At 42.2% G+C, this 26,310-nt stretch overlaps 1 protein-coding gene across 1 annotated transcript in view; it reads left to right on the plus strand.

The window, feature by feature from the left end:
- LAMC2 (laminin subunit gamma 2) overlaps positions 1–26,310 on the plus strand; it is a 74,495-nt gene that overhangs the window by 19,822 nt on the left and 28,363 nt on the right. Inside the window, 9 exon segments of the mRNA XM_044004858.1 lie at positions 7,023–7,211; positions 12,074–12,209; positions 17,869–17,915; positions 17,918–17,935; positions 17,938–17,965; positions 20,120–20,256; positions 21,444–21,566; positions 24,463–24,652; positions 25,453–25,565. Coding sequence (XP_043860793.1) covers positions 7,023–7,211; positions 12,074–12,209; positions 17,869–17,915; positions 17,918–17,935; positions 17,938–17,965; positions 20,120–20,256; positions 21,444–21,566; positions 24,463–24,652; positions 25,453–25,565 — 981 coding nt within the window.

Consider the following 26,310-nt stretch of genomic DNA (forward strand, 5'->3'; position numbering starts at 1 on the left):
GTTATCCATGCAGAGACAATGAACAACTTTGTGTGTTGGGCTGGGGAGAGCTCAAGGGGAGGGGGAGGCCCTAAACTTCCAGGTGATTCCTGTATATACAGGTGCTTGCTGTGCTCTTCCCAGAGCCAGTTTTATATCAGCCAAGTTTCCACTCATAGACCAAAATTTCCCTTGACATGGGAAGAGAACGCATCTGGAAAAATGCCCCATTTCTGATCCATTAGCCTGTCCCATTGGTCAACCCCTGAGAAATATATAAGAAAAACATAATTTAGCATATTACCTCTGTTCCTTTGATTTTTTTTCTACTCAGCACACAGATGATTTTTCTATTCTTATTGGCTTTATTCAGAATGGGATGTTCCACATTACTCTGTGATATCAATTAATAAGCATTTGTTAAACACTCATGTGAGCTAGGGGCACAAGACAAAAATGCAATAGTCCCTGACCTCAAGGAGCTTACATTCTATAGAAAAAGCACATGTATACATCTAGGGATATTGAAAATAGGCACAATGTAATTTCTGTAGGGAGGTACCAGTAAAGGGGCGGGGAGGGGTGAGAGTGAGTAGGGGAGGAATAAAGGAGATTAGGAAAGGAATGATGAATGTTTGTAGATGATGGTGATGATTGATTGATTGATTGATTGGTGGTGGTTGTTTTGTTGTTGCTGTTGATGATGACGATGATGACTTTGGGCATTAAAAATTGTGTCAAGACAAGTCAGATTGTGTCAAATCTGACCTGGGCTATCACTGAGGCAAAGAAATAATTCTACATCCTGATTGGTTCACTATTCTACTCTCCATAGTAGCTGTTTCAAACCTTCTCATCTATCCTCAAACCCCTCCCCCCATGTCGTCCCCTTGATCCTACTAAGGACTTCACCTCTATTTCACCAAAAAAAACCCAACAACATAAAAACTATTCAGTTAAAAGTCCTTCTTCTCCCCCTCCATCATCACTGATATCACCCCCGAGTATATATTCATTTTTGTGATCTAATCTCATCTCTGCCTTTTCTTTGCCAAGGCAGTGCCTCTACAGAAACCCTTAATCCATCCCCTCCTGTTTTTTCCAAGTTGATTGTCCCAGCTATGATCCCCACCCCACCTCTCTCTCTGATCTTCCATGTCTTCTTAGCTACTGGTTCCTTCTTTGCTGCCTAGCAACCTGACCATGTCTTCCCCCATCCTTAAAAAAGACGCTCACTCAATCGAAAGGGTTTTTCTCTCCTAGCCATCATCTCATTTCTCTCCTCAGCTTTTTCTTTTTCAATTGTGAGAAAGTTAGCTACACTCAGGGCCTCTACTTCCTCTTATTCTCTTCTAAACCATCCACAATTTGACTTTTGAACTCATAACTCAATTTAAACTTCCCTCTCTGACATTGAGTGATTTCTTAATTGATAAATTTAATTTTGCTTCTCTCTATCCTTGCCATTCTTGTCTTTTAAGCTCCATTGGATGCTGTTGATCACTCTCCTTCTTCGTGTTTTCTCCTCCTGAAGTTTTTTATGACTCTACCCTCTTCTGGGTCTCCTCCTAAAGATCTGACCTCTGCTTCACCGATTCTTTATCTATGTCCCATTGGCTAACTCCTAGGTCTTCCCCAAGTCTCTGTCCTAGGCCATCTTCTTGTTCCCCTCTATACATCTCACTTGGTGATCTTTTCAGATTCAGTGATTGTATTATGCAGGAAATTTTCAGATCTACCTATGCAGCCTTAATGTCTCTTCTGTACTATAGTCCTGAATCACCACAACGCTTTTGGACATCTTGAACTGAATGTCCCATAACCATCTCGAACTCAACCTTGACACAACAGAACTCATTATCTTTCCTCCCAAACCCTTCTCTCTCCCAAACATTTCTATTACTATAGATCCTAGTCACCCAGGCTTGAAACCTCACTATCATCCTTGACCCCTCATCACATATCTAATCCATTGCCAAATCTTGTGATTTCTACATTCAAAACATTTCCCATATAGATCCCTTTGTCTCCATTCACTGGAAAGACTGGAGATCAAGGGAGGCCCCAGTTGAAATTGGGTAGCATAAATTTATAATGTGCCCAGCAAACAAAACTTTATAATAATTTTATGAAGCAGCATCTGAGTAGGAGTGACAGAGGCAGACAGTATTAGGTGTAATCCTGGGTTGGGGTTTAGCAAGGCATGATAAGTGATGGGACAAGAGATCAAGAGATTCAAGAATAGAGGAAAGTGGGTAGTTACATTGGTTTTTTATTAGAGGTCTCAGGTGATAAGGGCCCAGAATAAGATGGAAATAGGAGGAAATAAGAGATGAACCCGAGAGACATTTGAGCCAAGAAATGAGAATATTTAATAACAAAATAGAGCATAGAGTACTGATACCCTGGAATTAAAAGGAGAGACTAAGGTCAAAACTATGAAATTTGGAGATGGGACAATGGTGGCACAACTTCTGAGATTTTCTTTTGTTGTGTGTCCGCCAAAATAATAGTATCTGCTCTATCAGAGCTCATCTGACCTAAGCTCTCCTGGAAATGGAAAGTGGCGGGACATGTTTTTTCACTTGTAAGGTCCAATGAAACAATTTTTATTTAATGAATATTATGAACAGGCCCCTGCTGTTTGGAAGATACAGAGACAAAAAAAAAATAAGGATAAAAGCCCTCCCTTCATCATGCTTTCACTCTACTGGATTCCTTCAAGTCCCGTCTAATCTTTCACCTTCTGTGAGAAGCCTTTCCTGATTCCCTTAATGTTAGTGCCTCCCCTGGGCCGATTATCTTTAATTTACCCCGTCTTTACCTTGTTTATACATAGTCCTCTGTGTGTTGTCTCCCCATTAGACTGAGAGTTCCTCGAGAACAGGGCTTGCCCTTTCTTTGTTTTGTTTTGTTTTTTCCTTTTTTTTTTTTTTTTTTGGTGGGGCAATGAGGGTTAAGTGACTTGCCCGAGGTCACACAGCTAGTAAGTGTCAAGTGTCTGAGGCAGGACCTGAACTCAGGTCCTCCTGAATGCAGGGCCAGTGCTCCATCCAGTGCCCCACCTAGCTGCCTCCTCCTGCCCTTTCTTTGTATCCCCATCATTTAGCACAATGTCGGGCACACTTAATAAATGCCTATTGTCTTGCTGACTGACTGCTGGAGGGGTACAACACTTATATAGGTCAAGTAAGTATAAAATAGAGAGAAAGTCACTTCAAGAGGCAGAGAGGACTAATTGGGTGTGGGGCTGAAGGAGGTAGGGAGAGTTTAGGAAAGCCTTCTTCTAGGCGATGGCTATGATGTGGAGGAAGCAAGGTATTCTGAGGGGGGAGGTGAGAAGGGAGGGCATTTTCAAATTCTAGGCGGATAGTCTGTGCAAAGAGACTGAGGCAGATGATGCAAAGTGATCCAGTTTGACTGAAGAGAGAGAAGGTGGTGGGGACTAACACAATAGATGACTAAAAAGATAGGTGAGAACTGTATTGTGTAAAATTGCCAATGCCAGGCTGAGCATTTAGAATTTTGGGTAGCAGCAATAGGAAGGAAGGAAGGAAACAAGCATTTATCAATGACTGCCCTGTGCCAGGTACTTTACAAATATTATCTCATTTGATTCATGCAACATCCCTGCAAGGTAGAGGCTATCGTTATCTCCATTTTACAGATGAGGAAACTGAGGCAGACAGAGGTTAAGTGACTTGCCCAAAGTCACACAGCCAGTAAGTGTCTGAGCTAAAGTTTGAACTGCCATCTCCTGACTCGAGGCCCAGCACTCCATTTCTGTTGACACCTAGCTCCATCAGGAGGGAGACACTAATGATTTTTAAGTAAGGGGTGGTGGTGGTGGTGGTGTTGTGATCAGACCATATTTTAGGAATATCAGTTTGGCAGGTATGCAGAAGATGAATTGGAAGGAGGACAGACTGAAAGCTGGGAGACCAATTAGGAGGCTGTTGAAATACTCCAAGTGAGTGGTAATGAGGGCTTGGGCTAGGGTGGTAGCTATGTGAATGAAGAAAGGGAATGAAACCAAAAGATTTTGAGTTAGTATTTATAAGACTGCAATTGATTGGAAGAGAAACTGGGAGAAGAAATGAAATCAGTGTCAGATTTTATATCCCTGGGCTCAAAAAGCACTGCAAACAGTGACTGCAGCCATGAAATCAAAAAGACATTTGCTCCTTGGAAGGAAAGCTGTGGCAAACTTGGGCAGCCTACCAAAAAGCAGAGATGTTATCTCTCCAACAAAGGCCCATATAGTCAAAGCTATGGTTTTTCCAGGTGCAATGTCTGGCTATGAGAGTGGGACTATAAAGCTGAAGAATCGATGTGTTTGAATTGGCATGCTGGAGAAGACTTTAGAGAGTCCCTTGGACAGCAAGGGGGTCAAATCGGTCAATATTTAAAGAAATTAATTCAGGTTATTCACTGAAAGATCAAATGCTGAAGCTTAAATACTTTGGCCACATGAGAAGACAGGACTCACTGGAAAACTCCCTGATGTTGGGAAAAATTGAAGGCAAAAGAAAAAGGGGATGTCAGAGGATGAAATGGATAGATAGTGTCATGGAAGCATTGAACTTGAACTTGGACAGACTTTGGGAGATAGTGGAAGATAGAAGGGCATGGTGTGCTATGGTCCATGGGGTCATGGAGAGTCAGACAAGATGGAAGGACTGAACAACAACAGAAGCAATTGATTAGAAATTAGGGATAAGTGAGAGGGAACAACAACAACAACAACAACATATAAGTAACTTACCTTATGTGGTGTTTTAAGGTTACAAAGCACTTTAACTCTAAGATGAAAACTATTCATGATACCACCTATTTCTCATTAGAGTCAAGGATGAGGGGACAGCTAGGTGGTGCAGTGGATAAAGCACTGGCCCTGGATTCAGGAGGATCTGAGTTCAAATATGGCCTCAGACACTTGACACTTACTCGCTGTGTGACCCTGGGCAAGTCACTTAACCCTCATTGCCCCACCAAAAAAGAAAGAAAGAAGGAAGGAAGAAAGAAAGAAAAAGTGAAAGAAAGAGTCAAGGATGACTTCAAGGTTGTGGACTGAAAGAATATTTGGAAGGACAGGTTTGGCTTTGTGTCTTCCTTCTTTTGTTGAGTTAAGATTTTCAAAATGACATAGGGAAGGCAGTGGTATTGCTAATCAGAAGGTATATTTTTATATATAAATGGGGGGAAAAAACCCTGAATGAATCCCCAAAGCAGGAAGTGATATTACCTTTGTCTGAAGTTAATCCATATAAAGTTGTGTTATCTCAATTTGAAACTATTACATGCATTTAAGCAGGGAACACTAGAAAGAGGATTCATTTGGACCCAATTTATGATATTAATGCCATTGTGTGAAATGTTTTGAAAATAGCTAACTTTAGGAAACTGGTCTTTCATTTGGAATGAGACCAGGACAAGTTGGGAAGAATTGATTGAAAGCATTGGTAGAAGTAGTTATTCTAATCTCTAAGCCCCAAAGCAGCTCTAGGAATCATTTTCTGCCTGCCTTCGTTGCTTTGTAGGATGGAGTGGGGATTACAGCATTCTGCTTCCTGTCCTAACCTGTTCCATTGACTGTGTTAGTGGGGGTAGGAGTGTTTGTGGAGAGATCCCTCAGGGATTCTGCACACCTTGCTTCATTGTTTGGAAAAAAAGATTTCCTAGCTACTTTGATCTGGGCCTAGGTATCACTGTGTGGGGTAATAGGAGGGTCTGTGTGTGGCTTGTCTTTTCTAAGAAATACCTTGTGGGTCAGGGGCTGGGCATTATTATTGTTATTATAATAATAAATACTTATATGCCAGAGAAGTTGAATAAAGCATAGATTAGATAGGATTCCCACCCACATCTAAATTAAAAACATTGGAAATGTAGCAAGATATAAATATACAGTGACCTGAATTTAGATACAGACATATAGGTCTTGGGATAAATCCAGTTAACTCTTGTGCCTTTGACTGGGGAATGGACCATGTCTGTCAGGGGTAAGAATGGGATATAATCATACCTGTCCCAGTGATTTCCCATAGGTCTGACCATAGGAAAGTACCTCTTTCCATTCAGTTATTTATATTTTAGAACTATTTCTGAGGTCCTCTTGGCACAAAATTTCTTTGTGAAGAATTCCATAACTGTTTCAGGAATAGTGACAAAAGGGAAAAGGGGTCACAATCAAGGGAGAGTGTATGGGAAGAGAGAATGGAGACTCAATCCAATGAAACATTTATCAAGTGCCTACAATATTATTAAGATTACAAAGATTAAAAAAAATATATAGTTCTTGCCATCAATAAGCTTATAATATTCTAATAGGATATAATAGGGACCTGTGATTTTATCAGTAAATAGGAAATTACCAGATTAGGGAACTACCTGTGCAGGTCAACACCTTCTCTGTAGCTGTCATCTTAGAGAATTTCCTGGAGTACTAAGAAATTAAATGACTTGCTCAGGGTCACACAGACAATACACATGGGTCTTCAGGTCTTCCTGGATTTAAAGCCAGCTCTCTATCCACTTCATAAGGCTGTTTCTTTTAAGACATAACTGTCAACCTGAAATAAAAATGACTACCAAGGTAGCAACAATAAGGGACTGTGGGGGGAAACGTCATATTGATGAACCTTTGGAGGAGCTGTGAATTTATTTGGCGCTATTCTGGAATGCTATTTGGAACCATGGCCCCAAAGTTACTACAAAGTCACATACCCTTTGACCCAATAATGCCATTATTGGGCACATAGGGAAATAAGCATTTATATCATACCAACTAAGTGCCAAGTATTGTGCTAAGTGCTTTTGCAAATATGATCTCATTTGTGATCCTCACAACAGTCCTGAGAATCCTGAGTTTAGGAAAGTGAGGCAGGCCGAGGCTAAGTGCCTTGCCAAGGTCACAGAGGTAGGAAGTTCCAGAGATGGGTTGAACCCGGGCCTTCTGACTCTAAAAATGGTGCTCTTTCCTCTGTTTAAAGGTACCTAGTCCCTGGATTCTCTAATGCTGTTGAATTTCTTTCTCTTCTCAGTCTGTGACTGTAATGGGAAGTCCCAGCAATGTGTCTTTGATCAAGAGCTGCAAAGAAGGACGGGAAAGGGACTCCGTTGCCTCAACTGTAATGACAATACAGCTGGAGTACACTGTGAAAGGTGCAAGGATGGATTTTATCGCCAGAGAGACAGAGACCGCTGCTTGCCTTGCAATTGCAACGCCAAAGGTATAGATGATGTGATGTGGGCTTCTTTGGAAGTTCTACTTCCAATTCTAACCTTTCCTCCCATACCTCCCCAACTCTACCCATACCCCATCCATTCCTTTTGTTTATACAAAACCTCTTAAATTTCATGGAATCATAATTACCTATTTTATCTCTTTGTGATCCTTCCTGTTCCTTTTTGGTCATGGATTCTTCCCCTTCCTGTTGTCCTGGTGTAGTGACATTCATGATATCAATGTTCCAGACACTGACATTCTAATTTATCTTTCATTTATGCTCTATGTTATGTATGTACATTTTTTACATGTCCTCTCCCCTTAGAATGGGTGTTTCTTGAGAGCAGGGCCCATGTTTTTTCCCTTTCTTTCTTTCCTTGCAACTTAGCACAATGCCTGGCACTTAGTAAGCACTTAATAAATGCTTATTCCCTGACTGATGGACTATTTCTATCCTAGACACTATTAGGGCTGGCTTCAGAGGGATCACTACCTGGGCAGCTAGGTGGTGCTGCAGTGGATAGAGCACTGAGCCTGGAGTCAGGAAGACTCATCTTCCTGAGCTCAAACCTGGTCTCAGACACTTACTGGTTGTGTGACCCTGGGCAAGTCACTTTACCCTCATTGTCTCAATTTCCTTATCTGTAAAAAGAGCTAGAGAAGAAGAAAATGGAAAGCCAAAAAGACCCCAAATGGGGTCCCAAAGAGTCAGACCTCACTGAAATGACTGAACAACAACTATCTGAAGGATGCTGCTTTCCTTGACCTTGATTCCTTGACAAAGGCATTTGCCCTTTGAGAATGATTGTAGAGTTCCTTAGTCATTGTTTGTCATGGCCCCACCTTACTTGATATCATTCCTTCACCCCTTTTACTTTGATGACATACTATGATCTGCATTAATTTCTGGAATATACCTGGCATTCAACCTAAGTTAGGTGCAAAAGCAGTTACGAACAGCAGTGAATGAATCTAGCCTAAAGGAACTGATCCAAGTCAGTTGCTTGAAAGAATTTGAAAATGGTGGTTGTAGAGTCATGAATTAAGGGCACTATGCCATAGGATGAGCTGTACTATAAAAAGTGATATTTTCAGAGTCAGAGGACTTGGGTTCAAATCCTGATCTGCTACCAAGTACCTCTGTAACCTGGGGTGAGTCATGAACATTGTCTGCCTTTGGTTCCTCCTGTAAGGATGGACCCTTAAAGTCCTTTCTGGTTCTATATCTATGATCCTGAAGCACAGGGGGGAGTGTGAGAACCAGGGGCCCTGTCCCCTGCCAAGAAAGAATTGGATCTTTCTAAGGTCATCCTGGCAAATGGAAGTTCATGGACCACCTTTAAGTTATGTCATTCAATGCACTTGAATCCTACCAACCAATTAGCTTAGAGCTGTGTGGGGGATGCCCCCTCTTCCTGTAGGACAGGGGGATTCTGGGGGGGAACTGACTGGGACTCTGTTTTTTTGGGAAGTGCGAGTGGCTAGGTGAAGGTGCTCTCTCTCTCTCTCTCTCTCTCTCTCTCTCTCTCTCTCTCTCTCTCTCTCTCTCTCTCTCTTTCTAGCATAGATCTGAGCTAGGGTTTTTCCATTCTTTCAGAGACGTGCGCTCTCTCTCTTTACTAACTTCTAATATACTTTAATAAATGCTTAAAAGCCTAAACTGTTGCTGAATTTATAAGTAAATCTTAGCTAGTTTCCCCCACACATACATTGGCGGGGGGGGGGGGAAGGTAAGGACACACACATTAGATTTTAAACAGCACAATCCCATGATTTGAGAGAGCTGGAGCTGCTGAGGGGAGGTGTGATCCAGGACCCTTAGAATCTCTCCCTGGGTGGCCACCAGGATGTAGTTCACTTTCAGATTTCCCCAGTTTGGGGGCTTAAAAGCAACACCCAGACTCTTATGGCCTCAGTGAGCCTTCAGATGGAGAAAGAAAAACCAGGTTATCCTGCTTAAAGAAGCAGTTAACCTCTACCTCCTTGAAGAGCCCACATCCCTTGAGGCTAGACTGCGGCACTGTGAATCATAGGAGTTGGGTCATCCGAATAAAACATCAGTATGAATGTAATTAGAAATTTAATTGGCTCAGCTGGAGTGTTTGGCCAGATGACAAGCTCAGCATTCAAGGAACAAATGAGTAACGTGCGGCCCAACAGAGTATGACAATGGTATTGGTTTTTACCATTCTGTGTCTCATTTTTTCATTGCATGTGTCCTCCTTTTCTCCCCAGCAGGAAGAAAAAATATGATTTTTAAAAAAGATGTGCTGGGGGTGGGGCTGGGAGGTATGGTTATTCTTTGATATTAATGAAAGATTTCAGACAGATTAGGCAGTAGCCTAGTAAATGGAATAGAGTTCTGATGGGCTCAGGAAGCATTGGGTACATGCAAATCCTCCCTCAGATACTTACTAGCTGTGTGACCCCTGGGCAAGACCCTAAGCACCAACTGGACTTGGTGACCTCCAAGTTCTCTTCTAATTGTAAATCTATTATCCTTTGCTCCTCCATGAATTTGCCCTCCTATACTTCATCATGGCAGGGAGGGAACCTTTACTTCTTGAAGGCTATGACTGTTGAGCACTGGCCCTGGCAGGGCCAATGGAGACTGGGCAGGAGTTCTGTTTTTAGACAGGCTGGTCACCAGGGGCTGATGTTTTTTGGTTCAGGTAACTCATGAAACGACCTACTAAGGCAAGGAGGTTTTGTGACCTATGCTGGAGAAGAGAGTACCTACCTTGAAGGAATCCCAGATCTTTAAAATGCATTTACATCAATATTATTAATGCTTAAAGCCATCTCTCTGATACCTATGGATAACCAACTTCATTATATAGGGGATCAAAGTCACATAGCAAATCAATCAACAGAACAGGTGGGATCGTAACCTGGGCCTCAGTGGCTTACCACCTAGATGTGTCTTGTTCGCTCAGTCTGAACAAAAGTAGCCTGTGATTGTCTTGTATTTTCTCTTCTTGGGCTCTTAGTTAATACTTATGGAATTAGATATTCACATCATATAAGATAATATTAGCCACTGTTTAGTGGCTTTACATTTTTCAAAGATTCTTATATACATTATCTCATTAGATCTTCACAACAAGAGAGGTAGCAAAGTCATTGTATTATTAAGCCCATTTTAGAGATGAAGAAACTGAAGTCCCAAAAGGTCCATCTGGGCTTGTCCAAGGTTGAATAGCAAGTGATTGGCAGAACTGGGAGAAGAACTCAGTTCTCCAAACTCCAGTCTTTTAGTTTGTTTTCTTTCTATGACACAAGGCTGTCTCTGACTGGGAGTCTGGTTTGGTGTGACCCCTACATATCTAAAATAGAACTCATTCTCTTCCCCCATCCTCTTCAACCTGCTTCTCTTCTACACTTTCCTTTTTCTATTAAGGGTACCACCATCTTCTCAGTCTCCCAGGTTCCCATCTCTGTTGCCAATTCTTATCAATTCTATCAATTCTGTCTCCACAGTATCATTTGCATCCATCCTCTTGTCCATTAAAATGGCAGCTACCCCAGTTAGACCATAAGTTCCTTGGGGGCAGAGACTGTCTTTTGCCTTTCTTTCTATCACCAGCACTTAGCACAATGCCTGGAACATAGTAGGCACTTAATAAGTGTATAGACTCATCACCTCCTGTCCAGATTGCTGTTATAGCCACCTTACTGGCTCCCCTGCATCTGGTTTTTCCCTATCTCCAATCAATCCTCCACATGACTGCTAAAATAATGCTTTTTTTGGGTGGGGCAATGAGGGTTAAGTGACTTACCCAGGGTCACACAGCTAGTAAGTGTCAAGTATCTGAGGTCGGATTTGAACTCAGGTCCTCCTGAATCCAGGGCTGGTGCTTTATCCACTGCACCACCTAGATGCCCCCTAAGGCACAGGTATGACCTTTTCTTCCAGGTTGTCCATTAAATCCTCTTGTAGTTGGAAAGAGTTAATAAATAATTGGCTTCTATTTAAAAAGGTGAAGCTGTTTGTATCTTTCATTTTTAATATTAAACTGGATAGGGTAGGAACTGGACCTCTGATCTCATTAGTATGGGGAACTCCAGGGGAGAAAACTCTCTACCTAGGCAGGTCAACATATTCTCTGCAACTTCTGGTCTTTGAGAGTGATCTGGAGCACTGAGAGGTTAACTACTTGTCCAGGGTCACATAATATGTGTCAGAGACAGGATACGAATGTAGGTTTTCCTGGCTTTAAGTTCAGCTGCTACCCACTAAACCACATTGCCTCTATCAGACTGGACACATAAATACATAAAGCAAATAAATACACAAACAAATATGTGTGTGTGGGTGTGTGTGGGTGCGTATTCTTCAGAATTGTTTTCCTGCTGGTTCCCTAATGCAGGGTTTCTCAAACTCATTTGGATGCAGAACATTTTACACCTTGGAAATATTGGCAGAATCCATAAATTCTGGTAGGATGAGGGAAGATAAGAGCTGGGTGAGTTTTCAGAGTAAAAGAAAAAAATAAACCCTTTTTATCTTCTGAATTTGCTATACAAAGTAAGAAGTTTTGATAAATAATTTCATAAGGAATATTTTAGAGATAAAAATATAATAGTGTCAGTATTTTCTCAGAGAATGCCTATTTCTGCTATATGGAACATCAGAGCTTTCCAGAACATTATTTGGGAATTGTTGCTCAAATGAATCCCCAGGGTATTTCTAAGTTCCCCATGTGCCTTGATGGATGTTCATAGCATGTATAATAATCATTAGAGACAACGCTGTTGATTACTATTGAATACCTTTTGAGTTCCAGTAAGGAGTTAGCTGTTTTTCCTTACAGTGTAAATTCAAATGTTTCCTCCCTCTTTTTTCTCTTCTTGTCCCCCGTATAGGCTCTCTCAGTTCACGATGTGATAACCATGGACGATGCAGCTGTAAGTCAGGTGTGACGGGAGACAGATGTGACCGATGCCAGCCAGGGTTCCACACTCTCACTGAAGCTGGATGCACCCGCAATAGACAACTAAAGTGAGTATCTCCCAAGAGGGATCCGGGTAGAGTCATCAAGGGAACCTTCAGAAAACTTGTGGGCTAGAGATACAGATAAGAGATAGTGACTGGACTGGAAATTTCATCAGTATAGGGAACTCCTAAGTAAAGAAATTCCCTCTACCAGTGCCCTTTCTCTGCAATTCACAGTGTCAGGAGGTTGCAGGAGCCCTAAGATGTTAAGTGACTTGCTCAAGGGCATGCACACAAGTAGTGGAGATCACTGGGGGTGACTTGAACCCTGGCTTTGAGAACTGTTCTCTATCCCCTCTGTAATCCTTCTGAGTCCTTGGTTCCTGAATTCCTTTCTCTTCTCTATTACTAGGATAACTTTCTACTCTTTGACTTCATCCAACGAGTACCTCCACCCAGGGTTGTTGTGAGAATCGAGTAAGAACTTTATAAAGAGCTTAGCACAGTCCCTGGTACATAGTAGGTGCTTAATAATTGCTTATTCCTTTCCTCATTCATCATTCCATAGTCTCTCCAACAGCTGAAGGAGATGAAAATAAAAGCTCCCATTTATACAGCACTCTTTACAAAGCACTTTCATAATCAAACAATCATGGCTGCTTGTATACATTTATATAATGCTTTAAGACTTGCAAAGCACTTTACACGTGCTTCTCCCAGCAACCCTGGGAGATAGTTTCTATTATGATCCCCATCTTACAGATGAGGAAACTAAGGCAGACAGAGGTCAAATGACTTTCTGTTGGTCATACAGTTAGTAAATGGCTGAGGCTAGATTTGAACTCAGATCTTCCTAACTTTTGGTCCAGCTCTCTATCCATTGTGCCACCACCCAGCTGCCTTAATAATCTTGTTGTAGAAAATGAAGCCTCCCTTTACAGATGAATGGAAGTAGTACGAGAAGCTAAGGGACCCACAGTGTGTGAAGGAGTGAGGTTCAGCTTTATTTAAATTTAGCATTCTCTCCATAATATGGAGAGAATCATACGTCACAAATGACAAGAAGGAACTTAACTCTTTGGGGGGGGCGGGGCAAGGAGGGTTAAGTGACTTGCCCAAGGTCACACAGCTAGTAAGTGTCAAGTGTCTGAGGCTGCATTTGAACTCAAGACCTCCGGAATCCAGGGCTGGTGCTTTATCCACCTAGCTGTCCCCAGAACTTAACTCTTAATCACATACTTAATGAATGGATGCTGCTTTCAGATGAGGGACAGGGAGAAAGAGTAAAGGGAGGGACTTATGACCCTAACCCTGCCCCTCAGACGTCCTATTCTGAACTGGGATCTCCCTGATATCTGTGCGAGGAGACAGAGGGGCATTATGGTCAGGAGACTCCAAACCCCAAGAAGCAATGACTTTTTCTCACACAAACCAAGGTCTGATCTTTCTTTACCACGATATTCTTTACCACTAAACAGTTGTGCAAAGGATAGGACTTCTACAGCACAGATGAGGTTAGGGGGTTGGCAAAAGATGAACCCAGTGATGGGTTTCCATCTGCTTTTAACCACTTTTACCACTGTCTCCTTCTTCCTGGACACCCAATCCTAGAAAAGTGATGACTCACTACCCACGTGCTGAAACGCCCTCTGAGGGTAGCCCAGACTTGTCAATGCCTACTGTTCTCAGAGGGAAACCCTGGTCACACATATCCAAACCACAGAAGCATGAACCCCAGGAAACCTTTAATGTGGCTTCCAGAGCCAGACTCAAGCTGTGGCAGGGTCAGAAGACCCTTGTTCTTATGTTGAACTTTTAGTAGTCTTTAAGACATGGGAGTGTTTCTGAGTTTTGGCCAACGCCACATTTTTCTATTCCTGATGTATTCTTGGACTGGTCTTCTGGTGTGAGTCCAGAGACTTTACCTCTCACAAGCATTGGGACTCTCAGAGGGGCAACTAGGTGGTGCAGTGAATAGAGCGTTAGCCCTGAAGTTGGGAGGACCTGAGTTCAAATCTCACCTCAGACACTTACTACCTATGCGACCCTGGGCAAGTCACTTAACCCCAATTGCCTTAAAACTTCTGGAGCCCTCTAGTCATCCTGATATATATCTTGCCACTGGACCCAGATGGCTCTGGAGGAGAGTGAGGCTGGTGACTTTATACAGACCTTCACATCTGTTGGGGTCCTCTTCAAGAATAAAGGACAACAAAAAAAAGGGGGGAAAAATAAAGGACAATAAACAACAATCACTACAAAAGGGTCACAGGAAAATGTGTGGTAACTTGGGAATTGTTGTTTCTCGAACAGAACCATGGCTTTGGGGGTGATGTCATGATTTGCAGTGAATTGGATTTAAGTGAGGCAGGGCTGTGCAAAGTCAGCAGCCTCACTCTCTCTTCCAGAGACATCTGGGTTCAGTGGCAAGATATGCAACACAGAGATGGCCCAGGATGCAGTGGGAGACCTTGGCCTTTTAAGCTAAGGTTTTTCACTGGTGTCAGTTTGCCTGGGGCAATGCCCACTCAGTGATAAGTCTAGGTAAGAAATGAGGCAAAGAAAGGTCTCTTTTACCTAGTCAAAAAGAATATAAATAAATAAATAGATGAATGAATAAATGAATGAATGAAGGGGTGGGGGGAGATACTACTGGTTTCTGGCAAAAAATATTAAAAAATTGCTATTTATTCCCACTCTGAGGCATCCAGAGGCCAAATGAGGCCTGGGCTGGGACCTATTGTTGGTCAGTCAATGAGAGCCATAGTTATTTGGGTTTAAGGAGTGGTCCTCAGAAGAAATCTAGCAAGTAAACCCCAAGATATTATGTGAGGTTTTGGCAAACAAGATAGTGGCTACATCTTCTTGTCATCAACCTCATAGAAAGACTCTGATTTCTCAAGGATTGTTCGACAGGTCAGGGATACTGAAGGAAGTGAGAAATTGAGGCTATGTCTTTTTGGCCTAGAATAGTTGGTGGACTATTTGGTAAGCAGTGAACTGCTTCTCCTTTAAAACTTCTGTGTGATTCAAGGGGGAGGAACTACTCATGTACCATTTTGTGGATGTTTCAAATGGAGTTTGACATTCTTTGCCTCTTGAATCCCTTTGAATTCCTAAGGGCTCATATTTGGACCAGGCCAGTTCAGGAGGCACTTATTGATCAATTCCTGTTTGGTTAAGCCTCTAAACCTAAGGACTGCCCTTCTTCAAGATATTAGACATTAGTTCATTTTTCTCTAGGATCATTTAACCAAACTAACTGTGGGGTCCTGGAAAAACAATGGCCTCTACCAGAAAGTTGTGTATTGACTTATTTATTAACTAGGGCAGTCCAAAAGGAGAATGGGATGCTTTGGGAGGTGGCGGGTTCTTTTTTACAGAACGTCTTCAGGCAGAGACTGGCTGATCACTTGTCAGGTATGTTATAGTGGAGACAGTTAGGTGGTACCATAGTGCCCCAAGCCTAGAGTCAGGAAGACTCCTGTTCCTGAGTTCAAATCTGGCCTTAGACACTTAGGTATGACCCTAGGCAAGTCATCTAACATCTCTCAGCCTCAGATGAGATTAATAGTAATACCTACCTCACAGGTAAGTATTGTGAAGATCAAATGAGATAACATACCAAGTGCTTTGTCAACCTAAAAGTCCTATACAATGTGAGCACAATTATCATCAATAATAATGGTTATGAATAATGGCCATTCTCTTGGAGTAGGCTATTGGTTGGATTAAATGGCTTTGGATGTTCCATCCATCCCTCAGATTCTTTGACCTCGTGATTTTGAATAATGGTATGTTGTTGTTAATAATCTTCAGGGTAAATATAGTATCTGAATAAAGTATCTGCTGAGATGAGTTCTTTTACAAAGCCATGTGCCTTTTGTGAAAAGACAATAAAAGTTGATAACCTATCATTATTACTATCAATCTATTTAAACATTTACTAAAGACTAACAGGGCTGGATTATCTGTCCTTGGCCCCTTGTCACTGAGCATTTTAATCAGGGCCTTGGAGAAAGGTGCGCTTGTCACGATTTCCGATGACCCAGATAGAGGAAGGTTCGCTAACACGTGAGAGGGCAAGCTGCAACCTGGGCTTCAATTTACGAAGGTGAAATTGAACAGGGACTATGGAGAAATCCTGGGCTGGGCTGAAATAACTGGCTTTGGAAAAAGACGGTGGAAGCATGTCTAGATGGCAGTTGGTATGGGAAAAGTCTCAGGGTTTCAGTTTGTTAATATATGACAAAAATGAGCTGTGTTCAGTGTCCAGAAAGAGTGAAGTTGTAGTCCTGCTATACATCCACTGTGGTCAGATTGCACCTGGGAAGGCAGGATAGTATAGTGGAGAGAACCATGGATTTGAAGTCAGTGGACCTATGTTTGAATCCAGGTTCTGCTACTTCCTGCTTGTGTGACCTTGGGCAAGTCACTTAACCTGTGGACCTCACTATCCTCATTGGTAGAATGAATAGGTTGGACCAGAATATCTCTAAGTTCCCTTCCACTTCCAAACTGATGAGTCTGTTATCCCCTCTGGGATGGGCTTCATGGGAATAAATTATCTGGGGATCCCTGAAGGATAAAGTTAATTCCAGATCCACTCTCCCCCTGACTTCTGACTTGATCAAGGAAGGGAAATAGTGATTCTAGAGCATCTGAGAACCCTCATAAAGTTTCAAGAAAGATCTATTCCTTCCTCCCCACTTAAATTGCCTTCAATTTGTGAATAATTTAGTTCTGGAATTTTGTTGTTGTCATTTGGGGGTTTTCTTGGCAAAGATGCTTGAGTGGTTTGCCATTTCCTTCTCCAACTCATTTTACAGAGGAGAAAACTAAGGTAAACAGGGTTAGGTGACTTGCCCAGGGTCACAGAACTAGTAAGTGTCTGAGGCTAGATTTGAACTCTGGAAGGTGAGTTTTCTTGACTCCATGCTGGTGGTGCTCTGTCCACTGTAAAACCTAGCGGCCCGATAGTTCTGGAATAGACTTCTCAAACTGGATGATAGATGATGAGGGCCTCAAGCCTAATGAGAATGGAAATGAAAATAAAGGGAAAGATATATCAAAGGTCGCTGACTTTGGAAGGTGAATAAACTGTCGAAGGTGACCCTTAGGATTCCGTCAAATATGAGGGAAAGGGTTGGTGCCCTTAGCAGGAATAGGAATCATGAGAAAGAGCAAGCTTGAGAGTCAAAAGAATCTCTTGGTTTTAGGCAAATGGGACGGTATGTGATTTGGTGCTAAAATGAATAGTATAGATGGTAACATTCCAAAAAGGGACTAAGTAGTATGAGCTGGGATAGTCAAATGATAATAATAACACATTAATGAGCTGTAATAATAATTGTCATTATTATAGCTAACATTTATAAAGCTCTCACTATATGCCTGGCGTTGTGCTAGGCTCTTTGTTATCATTATCTCATTTGATCCTCACAACAACCCTGGAAGGTAGGCTACTACTACTATTTCTTTTTCACAGTGGGGGAACCCCAGCAAACAGAAGCGAAGTGACTTGCCCAGGGTCACACAGCTAGTAAGTGTCTGGGGCTGAATTTGAACTTCTCTTCCTGACTCCAGTTCTAGCGACAGGTCTCCTAGAGGAAGTGGGACTTTAACCATTATAACATCAGCAGCTTGTTGGGCCTTGCCTATGGTGATTTTGAGGTATATTAATTACTCTGGATTTCTTAATTAATACTTTGTCTTTTCTTTCCAGAGATTCCAAATGTGACTGTGATCCAGCTGGGAGCACAGGGAGCTGTGACTAGGTCGATGTGTCTGTAAGCTTCGGTCACAGGAGAACGCTGTGATAGGTCTGTGTTCATGCACGGAATCTGTTGAATTAGCATTAAGGTCCCCTTGGTGATGAGCAAGAGAATCAGTCTTCTCTGGGATGAAATAAGGGTGCTAAACATCGAGAGCCCTCCTGCACCTTCTGGTGTGGTTATCTAACTTTTAAATCAGCCTTGGGCAGGGTCTTTGGTCTTCAAGGGTCTTTCACCCCAGACCTCCCCACTTTTTGAGAATTTGGGTATCCTTATTTCACCCCCCCACTCTGGCTGGAAGCACAGAGTTCACTCATGAGCCCAATCACAAAAGTAGTCCCACTTGCACGCGAGTGCGCGCGCGTGCGCACACACACACACACATATGCACACATGCATGCACACACAGAAAAAACGTGCATAAACATGAACCAGAGAAAGCTGTCAGAGCCTCTTGGAAGTCAAGCCATGTTAGGGCAGGTGGAGCAACGAGGTGGGATCCACCCTAAGCTTGCTATTGCAGGACACTCCTCAGGTACAAGCTGTGCTTGGGTTTAATGCTGCTCCCTCCCCTGGGATTATTACAAGAGAGATCTGGAGTTGGTACCAGAGGTAAAGACTTCCCTTCTCCTCCCCTCATTTTCTTAAAAGTAAAAGACTTTCTTTGGCATCCAGCCAACCACTTGTACCCAAGGTAAAGGAAACTCTTAGTGAATTCCTAGCCTGCATTTTTAAGCGTTCTTTGTTGCTGAGCTAAGAGCAAGGAGAAAAACAACTCCTGCATTATTATAGTAAGAATCTTTTTCTTTCTTTCTTTCTTTCTTTTTCTTTCTTTCTTTCTTTCTTTCTTTCTTTCTTTCTTTCTTTCTTTCTTTCTTTCTTTCTTTCTTTCTTTCTTTCTTTCTTTCTTTCCTTCCTTCCTTCCTTCCTTCCTTCCTTCCTTCCTTCCTTCCTTCCTTCCTTCCTTCCTTCCTTCCTTCCTTCCTTCCTTCCTTCCTTCCTTCCTTCCTTCTTCTCTTTTCATTCATTCCTTCCCTCTTCCTTCCTTCCCTCTTCCTTCTTTCTCTTCCATTTTTCTCTTCCCTCCTTCACCCACCCTCCCTCCCTCCCTTCCTTCCTTCTTCCATGACTTTCTCCATCTCTCTCTCTCTTTCCCTCTCATATTTCATCAGTGTAGGGGAAGATTCCCTCCATTGCTACAGGGTTGGCAATGAGATTTCCTTGGGACAACAAGAAGGCTAAGTGCCTTGCCCATTGTTGCATCTTGAAACCAGGTCTTGCTGTTTCCAAGGATGGCCAGCCACCCACTGTGCCATACCAGCTCTCAGTTTAAACCTGGGCAAACATAACTAGCTATGCCTGCTGCTTTTACTTTGAGGTCCCATCTCAGGGGCTGGAGGTGGGGTGGGGTGGAGTGTGATTTCTATTGTGCCTGCTGCCCTCAGTACAACTCCCTTAGTTAGTTCTTCAGCTCAAAGGTGGAGATAAGGGAGAAAAGGGGAGAAGGTGCCATCCCATTGCTTTCTGGGAGGTCGTGAATCCATTCAACCCATTTTTGTAGTCCTAAAGCATTTAGGGCTTGCACTTTGACCATCATCTCCCCTTGGTTTCCAGGTCCATGTGTGAGAATGATGGGCATTGGAATTAGAGCCCACTACTAAGAGTGAGAGCAGGAGATAGGGTGGGAGCTGGGACATCAGAGGATTTCTCACTCGTCCCCCTCCTCTGATACACACAGCCTTCAAGAATCTAATTCCAGTTCTATATCTTCCAGCCCTCTCCCCATGCCTTTTTGTATTTCCAGTCTCTGCCTCACTCCTTGAAGACCAGAAAAGGCAAGTCACATCTGGCAGAGCATCCAAAATGTCAAAGCTGGGTCAGTGACTAAGGTTCTCTGATCCCTGAGGTTAACTTGACCTTGTTCTAGTGATGGGGCCTGTCAGAGCCAGAGAGACTTCCCCTAGGGGAAAACAGGCATTTTCTCTAAAAACCATTCTTCCTGGGGCTGTCATTGCCACTCACAGGGAATGTGTGTAAGAGGCGGCGCTTGGCAGACAGTTTCCTGCCCTGAGAGCTGTCGCTGCCTGGTGAGAGGGAGGGAAGGGAGAAGATATCATGGGTAAACCAGGCATCAGATTCTCCACATGGAGCAAGATTTTTGAAATGATAATAAGGCACTGACTTTTGAAATGACCTCTGTAGGTGTCGGCCGGGTTACTATCATCTGGACAGAGGCAACCCAGAAGGGTGTACTCAGTGCTTCTGCTATGGACACTCAGCCACTTGCAGCAGTTCTGGGGTTTACAGTGTCTACAAGATTACCTCTACTTTCCATCGAGGTAAAAGTTGTTCTTGACTTGGGTTTCCAAGGAAATGTGTATCCACAGACCCCTGAAATTTCCTCGTGAGCAGAGCTCTCGTTTCAGGAGCACTTTTCTTTAGGGAAGATCATAAATTTTGAGCAGAAATGAACCTTGTGGCCCAATGTCCCTTCCCCCATTTTACAGATGAGCAAATTAAGGCCCAGAGTATCAAGGTCACACAGAAAACCAGAGCTTAAACTCAGGAACTTTGCCTCCAGAGCAAGTGGCTTTTCCCACTTTCTGCTTGTGTGGTAGAATATGGTATGAAATTGTCCTTTGATTTGCTATCTCTAGAACATTTATTAATAATAATAATACCTTGGAAGAATTCATAGGTGAACCGTTTATTTGCACTGAGTTTTTTTTATTCCCACCAAATTTTAGGTTTTTTTTAAAATCAAGACTCTGTTTTATATCTTTGCCTATATTTGAGGATGGTAAAACTCAGATTATCTCTTTAATATTAATGTAGTTTTGTGGCTTGATACTTTGATCCATGATAGTAACTGTTTTTCTTTGTATCCCAAGCAACTAGAACAATGCCTGGCACATAGCTTGTACTTAATGCTTGTTAATTTAAAAACAAACAAACAAAAAGTCACCGTGCAACTAGGTCCTAATTATTGTGAATAATGAATCCTGTGAAGTGGTCCCATTATTTAAATTTGCACTGTATATTTCTACTAGGCTGGAACCATTGACCATATTCTACATAATTATAACTTTGAAGAGTGTAAGTTTGAACACATGAGTATTTTGTGGCATTCATTCTTTGCACTAATCAGGATCTACCTGTATATCAATGTTCCCCTGTTATGTTCCCCCATACCAACTCATGATCACTCACATGTCTTCTAGAAGTGGTTTGGAGATCCTATGAGACCTTACCCTGATATCATCTAAGCTGGACTTTCTTTCTCCTTGTTCCACCTGGACCATTTTGCCTCTCCAGGGCTCCAGTCATATAAATAATAATATAAATGAGCATATAATCTTGATATGATCTTTGAAGTGAGGTATGGGGATAGCAATGACCACAGGGAAGAAGCAGTTGCTACCCCCTTAACATTATCATCCTTACACAAACCTCCAGTCACCCTGCGCTAGTTATAGCTCTATCATTAGAAGTATCCTAAAGGAAACCTCTTTTGTTTGTTTTCTAGATGTTGATGGCTGGAAGGCTATCCACAGAAACAGAGCCCCTGCACCACTCCAGTGGTCCCAACGGCACCATGATGTGTTTAGCACAGCCAGAAGATCCGACCCTATCTATTTTGTAGCTCCTGGTATGTAAAGTATTTCTTCAAAGAGTAGCTGGGGGCAGCTAGGTGGCACAGTGGATAAAGCACCAGCCCTGGATTCAGGAGGACCTGAGTTCAAATTCAGCCTTAGACACTTGACACTAACTAGCTGTGTGACCCTGGGCAAGTCACTTAACCCTCATTGCCCTGACCCCTCCCAAAAATAATAATACCAACAATAACAATCACAACCTTATACCCATTTAGAACTTTATCATTTACTAAGAGATTTCGTATATATCATTTTGTATGAGCTTCACAAGCAGCCCATGAGCTAGGCAGGAGGGAGACATCTTCATCTCCATTTTCACAAAGGTGGAGTTGTGTTCAGAGACTGAAAATGAAGTGGCTGAGATTTCACACATTTAGTGATAGAAATGGTAGTTTTTTCTTTTCCTCAAGCTATGTATTCTCCATTTAACTCTAAATGACAACAAACCTAATATTAATCTCCATTTTACAGGTAAGGAAACTGAGACTGAGAGAACAAATTAAAAATAATAGTTTACTTTTCTCTAATTACTTGTAAAGATAATTTTTAAACATTTATTTTTTTAACTTTTGATTCTAAATTTTCTTCCTGCCCTTCTCCTTGAGATAGTAAACGGTTTGATATAGGTTTATACATGTGTAATCATGCAAAACATTTCCATGTTAGTCATGTTATGAAAGAAAAACACAGAACAAAAAAGAAAATAAATGCCCACAAAAAAGAAGAAAGTGAAAAGCAGTATACTTAAATCTGCATTCAGATTCCATCAATTCTTTCTCTGCGTGGGTTTTTGGAACTGTCTTAGATCATTATATTGCTGAGAATAGCTAGGTCAAAAACAGGTCTTCATCAAACAATATTGCTTTTACTATGTGTAATGTTCCCCTGGTTCTGCTCACTTCACTTTGCTTCAGTTCATGTAAGTCTTTCTAGGTTTTTCTAACATCATCCTGCTTATTATTTCTTATGGCACAACCCTATTACATCACAATCATAAAGCCACATCTTGTTCAGCCGTTTCTCAATTTCCAATTCTTTGCCACCACAAAAAGAGCTGCTTTAAATATTTTTGTACATATAGATCCTTTTTTCCTTTAAAAAAAATCTCTTTGGGATCCAGACCTGGTAGTGGTATTGCTGGATCAAAGGGTATGCATAGTTTTATAGAGGCTGAAAGAAATTAAGTGACTTACCTGGGATCTCCCAACTAGGAAGTGTCTGAGGCCAGATATGAACTTGGGTCCTCTGACTCCAGGTCTAGCACTCTGTCCACTGTGCCATTTATACACCAAGAAAATTATGGGACTCTCCCCTACAATAGGCCTGTACAGACTTTGTGACTGACTACCCTTGCTGGACCTATAACATGGGAGTAAAGCAGGGTGAGGGATAAGGGTTTGTTCCTTCACACCCCTGTCCTCCTCCAAGGCCCCTTTGTCTGAGATGCATCCCCACCCCCACCCCAGATAGCTCTGCCCAGGTATCAACAGTCTTTACTCCTGGGTGATCTCAACCTCTTGTGGCTTCTCTTATCTCCTAACTGGTGGTAGCCTCTCTTCTTAATCCTTGTTCGTCCTCTGCTGGTATTACCCCTTGATTCAAATCCAGCATTCAATTATCTCTTCCTGCTCCCCCCAGAACTATCTGCCGTGGCTCCTTCTTTTAGAATTTAGCTCCCAGAAGTGCCTCTTGTAACTTAGCTCCTGGTTTTATGACTCCAGCTGATGGAGCCCCTCCCTTTCCTCCTGCCAACCTTGCCTTTAGGAGTTGGCCTATAAGAAGATTTCACTCCAGAGCCTTTGTGTTTATAACTCATAAACGTATGTCCAGACCAGACTCTCTCCATTATTGTGGGTTTTTTTTTTGTTTTTGGTTTTTTTTTGCGGGTCTATGGGGGTTAAGTGACTTGCTCAGGGTCACACAGCTAGTAAGTGTCAAGTGTCTGAAGCCGGATTTGAACTCAGGTACTCCTGAATCCAGGGCCGGTGCTTTATCCACTGCACCACCTAGCTGCCCCCTCCCTCCATTATTGTTACCCCTTTTACCCCACTGGGTCCCAAGGTCCCCAGAAAGACCTGCCTGTAGGGGGTGATGGGAATTCCCTCTTCTTTTAATACTCGAATGAATTTTAGCATCGCAGTGAGTTCTCTGTGGTCCAGTGACTCTGGCCCCCTTGCTGTTCTACAGACAAGACTGACTCCAGGCCTTCTCAATGGCTGTCTCTCATACTCTCCTTCCTCATCTTACCTCCTGCCTTCCTTGACTTCCTTCAAGTCCCAGAAAAAAAATCTACATGAAGTCTTTTCCATCCCTTTTAATTCTAGAACCTTCCCTCTATTGACTTTTTGCCCATTTATCATGTATGTATATACATATATGTATAGATTGTATATTCCTATGTATTAAATATATGTATTACATATGAATACATTTGTACTCAGCACTTTGAAGGCCCTTTCCCCACTAGATTGTGAGCTCCTTGAGGGCAAGGATTATCTTTTGCCTTTCTTTGTATTGCCAGGGCTTAACCCAGTGCTTGGCACATAGAAAGCACTGAATAAGTTTTTGTTGACTGACTGACCTCAGCAGCTCTCTAGTCCAAGGCATTGGAAGCAGTGTGGCCCAGGCATTGGAATGAGTTCTGCCTTTGTGACTTTGGGCAGATCATTGCACTTCTCAGCATTCTCTGTAAGGCTATAAGTTGCAGAAAAGGTATTGACCTGCATTGGTAGAGGGAGTTTCCTCACCCAAGAAAGAGTTCCCTACATCAGTGAAATTCCAGATCCAGGTCCTCTTTTAAATACTTTCCCCTCCCCCAAATGGTGTTTCCTTATGCAATTTCATGACTAACTCTCTCTCTCTCTTTTTCCATTACATTTTACTTTACAGCCAAATTTCTTGGGAACCAACAGGTGAGTTATGGGCAGAGCCTATCTTTTGACTACCGTGTGGACCGAGGAGGGAGGCACCCGTCTGCCCATGATGTGATTCTGGAGGGAGCTGGTCTTCGTGTGTCAGCCCCTTTAATGCCACTTGGGAAGACGCTGCCATGTGGAATCACCAAGACGTACACGTTCAAGTAAGCAGACTTATTCAGGGTTAAGTTGACCCTGCCTGTGATGCCTTCTTCATTACTGAATGCATTTAGCATAGTGCTTAGTACATAGAAAGGGTTTAATAAAAGTTTGTGGAGTGATTGTAAATGAATGAAAAATCATTTTTAAGCACTTACTATATGCTAAGCATTTATATTCTACTAAGCTTTTACAGTGTGGCGAACTTTGGAAATACAACTACAATGGTGAAGACAGTCCCTGCCCTCAAAGAACTCACATTCTAGTTGGGAGAAGTAACACATGTAGGGGAGTGATGGCCAGGAGAGATTAGCTTAGAAAGGTCCAGGGATGGTGAATGGAGTCATAAGGGAGCGCTTTGACACACCCTTTCCAGGAACAATGAGAGTTGACTTGATTATGGCTCCAGAAATGGAAGGGGGCAGGGAAGAGGAGACAGGGTGTGCATCTAGAAGCATAGCTGCTGCTGAGAAGTCTGGGGAATGAAATGAACCATAGCCAGTGACTGAGGAAGCCACCAATGGTGGCAGAGAGAGAGGAGAGGTGAGGAGAGGATGATCTCAGGTAGGAGCTCTGGGCACTCCTAAAACTCACATCTCCTGTGTGTGAGAAAACTGTTAGCAAAGGGGGTTCCACCTTCAATTTAGTTCAAGTCAACGAATATTTTTGAAGGGCTGGCTTACCTTTCTGAGTGTTTGTATAGGATCAGTCTCTGTTCCCAGATTATAAGGTCTGGCTTCTAATCAGGAGGGCTGTGGGGATAGTGTAATTAAAAAAAAAAAGTTTTTGGTTTTTAAATATACAGATTGAATGAACATCCCAGCAGCAAATGGAGTCCTCAGCTGAGTTATTTTGAGTACCGCAGGTTATTACGGAACCTGACAGCCCTTTGGATCAGAGCTACATATGGAGACTATAGTAAGTGACCAAGAGACCTGAAGGGACATTTCCAGTGGAACTCCCCCAAGTTAGCAGCCAAACTATTCCTACAATTTATATTTCAAATCCCTTGGTTCTAGCTTGTGGACACAAGTAAAGTGAGATGCAGTCACCCAAAGCGTCGATTTATGATTCAATAGAAATGTTAAAAATCCCAGTCAAGTCAACAAGCATGAACTAAACACTTTCTATGAACCAGGCACTGAGCTAAGCACTGGGAATCCAAATACAAGCAAAAAAGAAAAATAGTCCCTTTCCAAAACCAAGACTTCAATGTGACATCTGTGCTTATTACTCTAAAATACAAATCTCTGATTAGTGATGGACAGATGGTTATTGAATGAGGCAATGACAAAGCAATGTTTTTTAGTCTTTTGGACTATTATCTTCCTTCCCTAAGGGAACTATTCCAAAAATCATTGCAGAAAAAAATGAACAGTAGTCATTTCTTTTTCAAAAATATTTTATTAATATTTTTGTCTCTATTTTGCTTTTACTTTCAAACATATCCCTACCAACTTCTCTACCCAATGAGCCATGCCTTGCAACAAAGAGGGGAAAAAACAGTTCAGGAAAACCAACCAATTATGACAATATAATAAATGTTAATAATAGCTAGCATTTGGGGCAGCTAGGTGGCACAGTGGATAGAACACCAGCCCTGGAGTCAGGAGGACCTGAGTTCAAATCCAAACTCAGACATTTATTAGACACTTGACACTTA

This window comes from Dromiciops gliroides, chromosome 4 (genome assembly GCF_019393635.1).
Source record: "Dromiciops gliroides isolate mDroGli1 chromosome 4, mDroGli1.pri, whole genome shotgun sequence".
Taxonomy (NCBI): domain Eukaryota; kingdom Metazoa; phylum Chordata; class Mammalia; order Microbiotheria; family Microbiotheriidae; genus Dromiciops; species Dromiciops gliroides.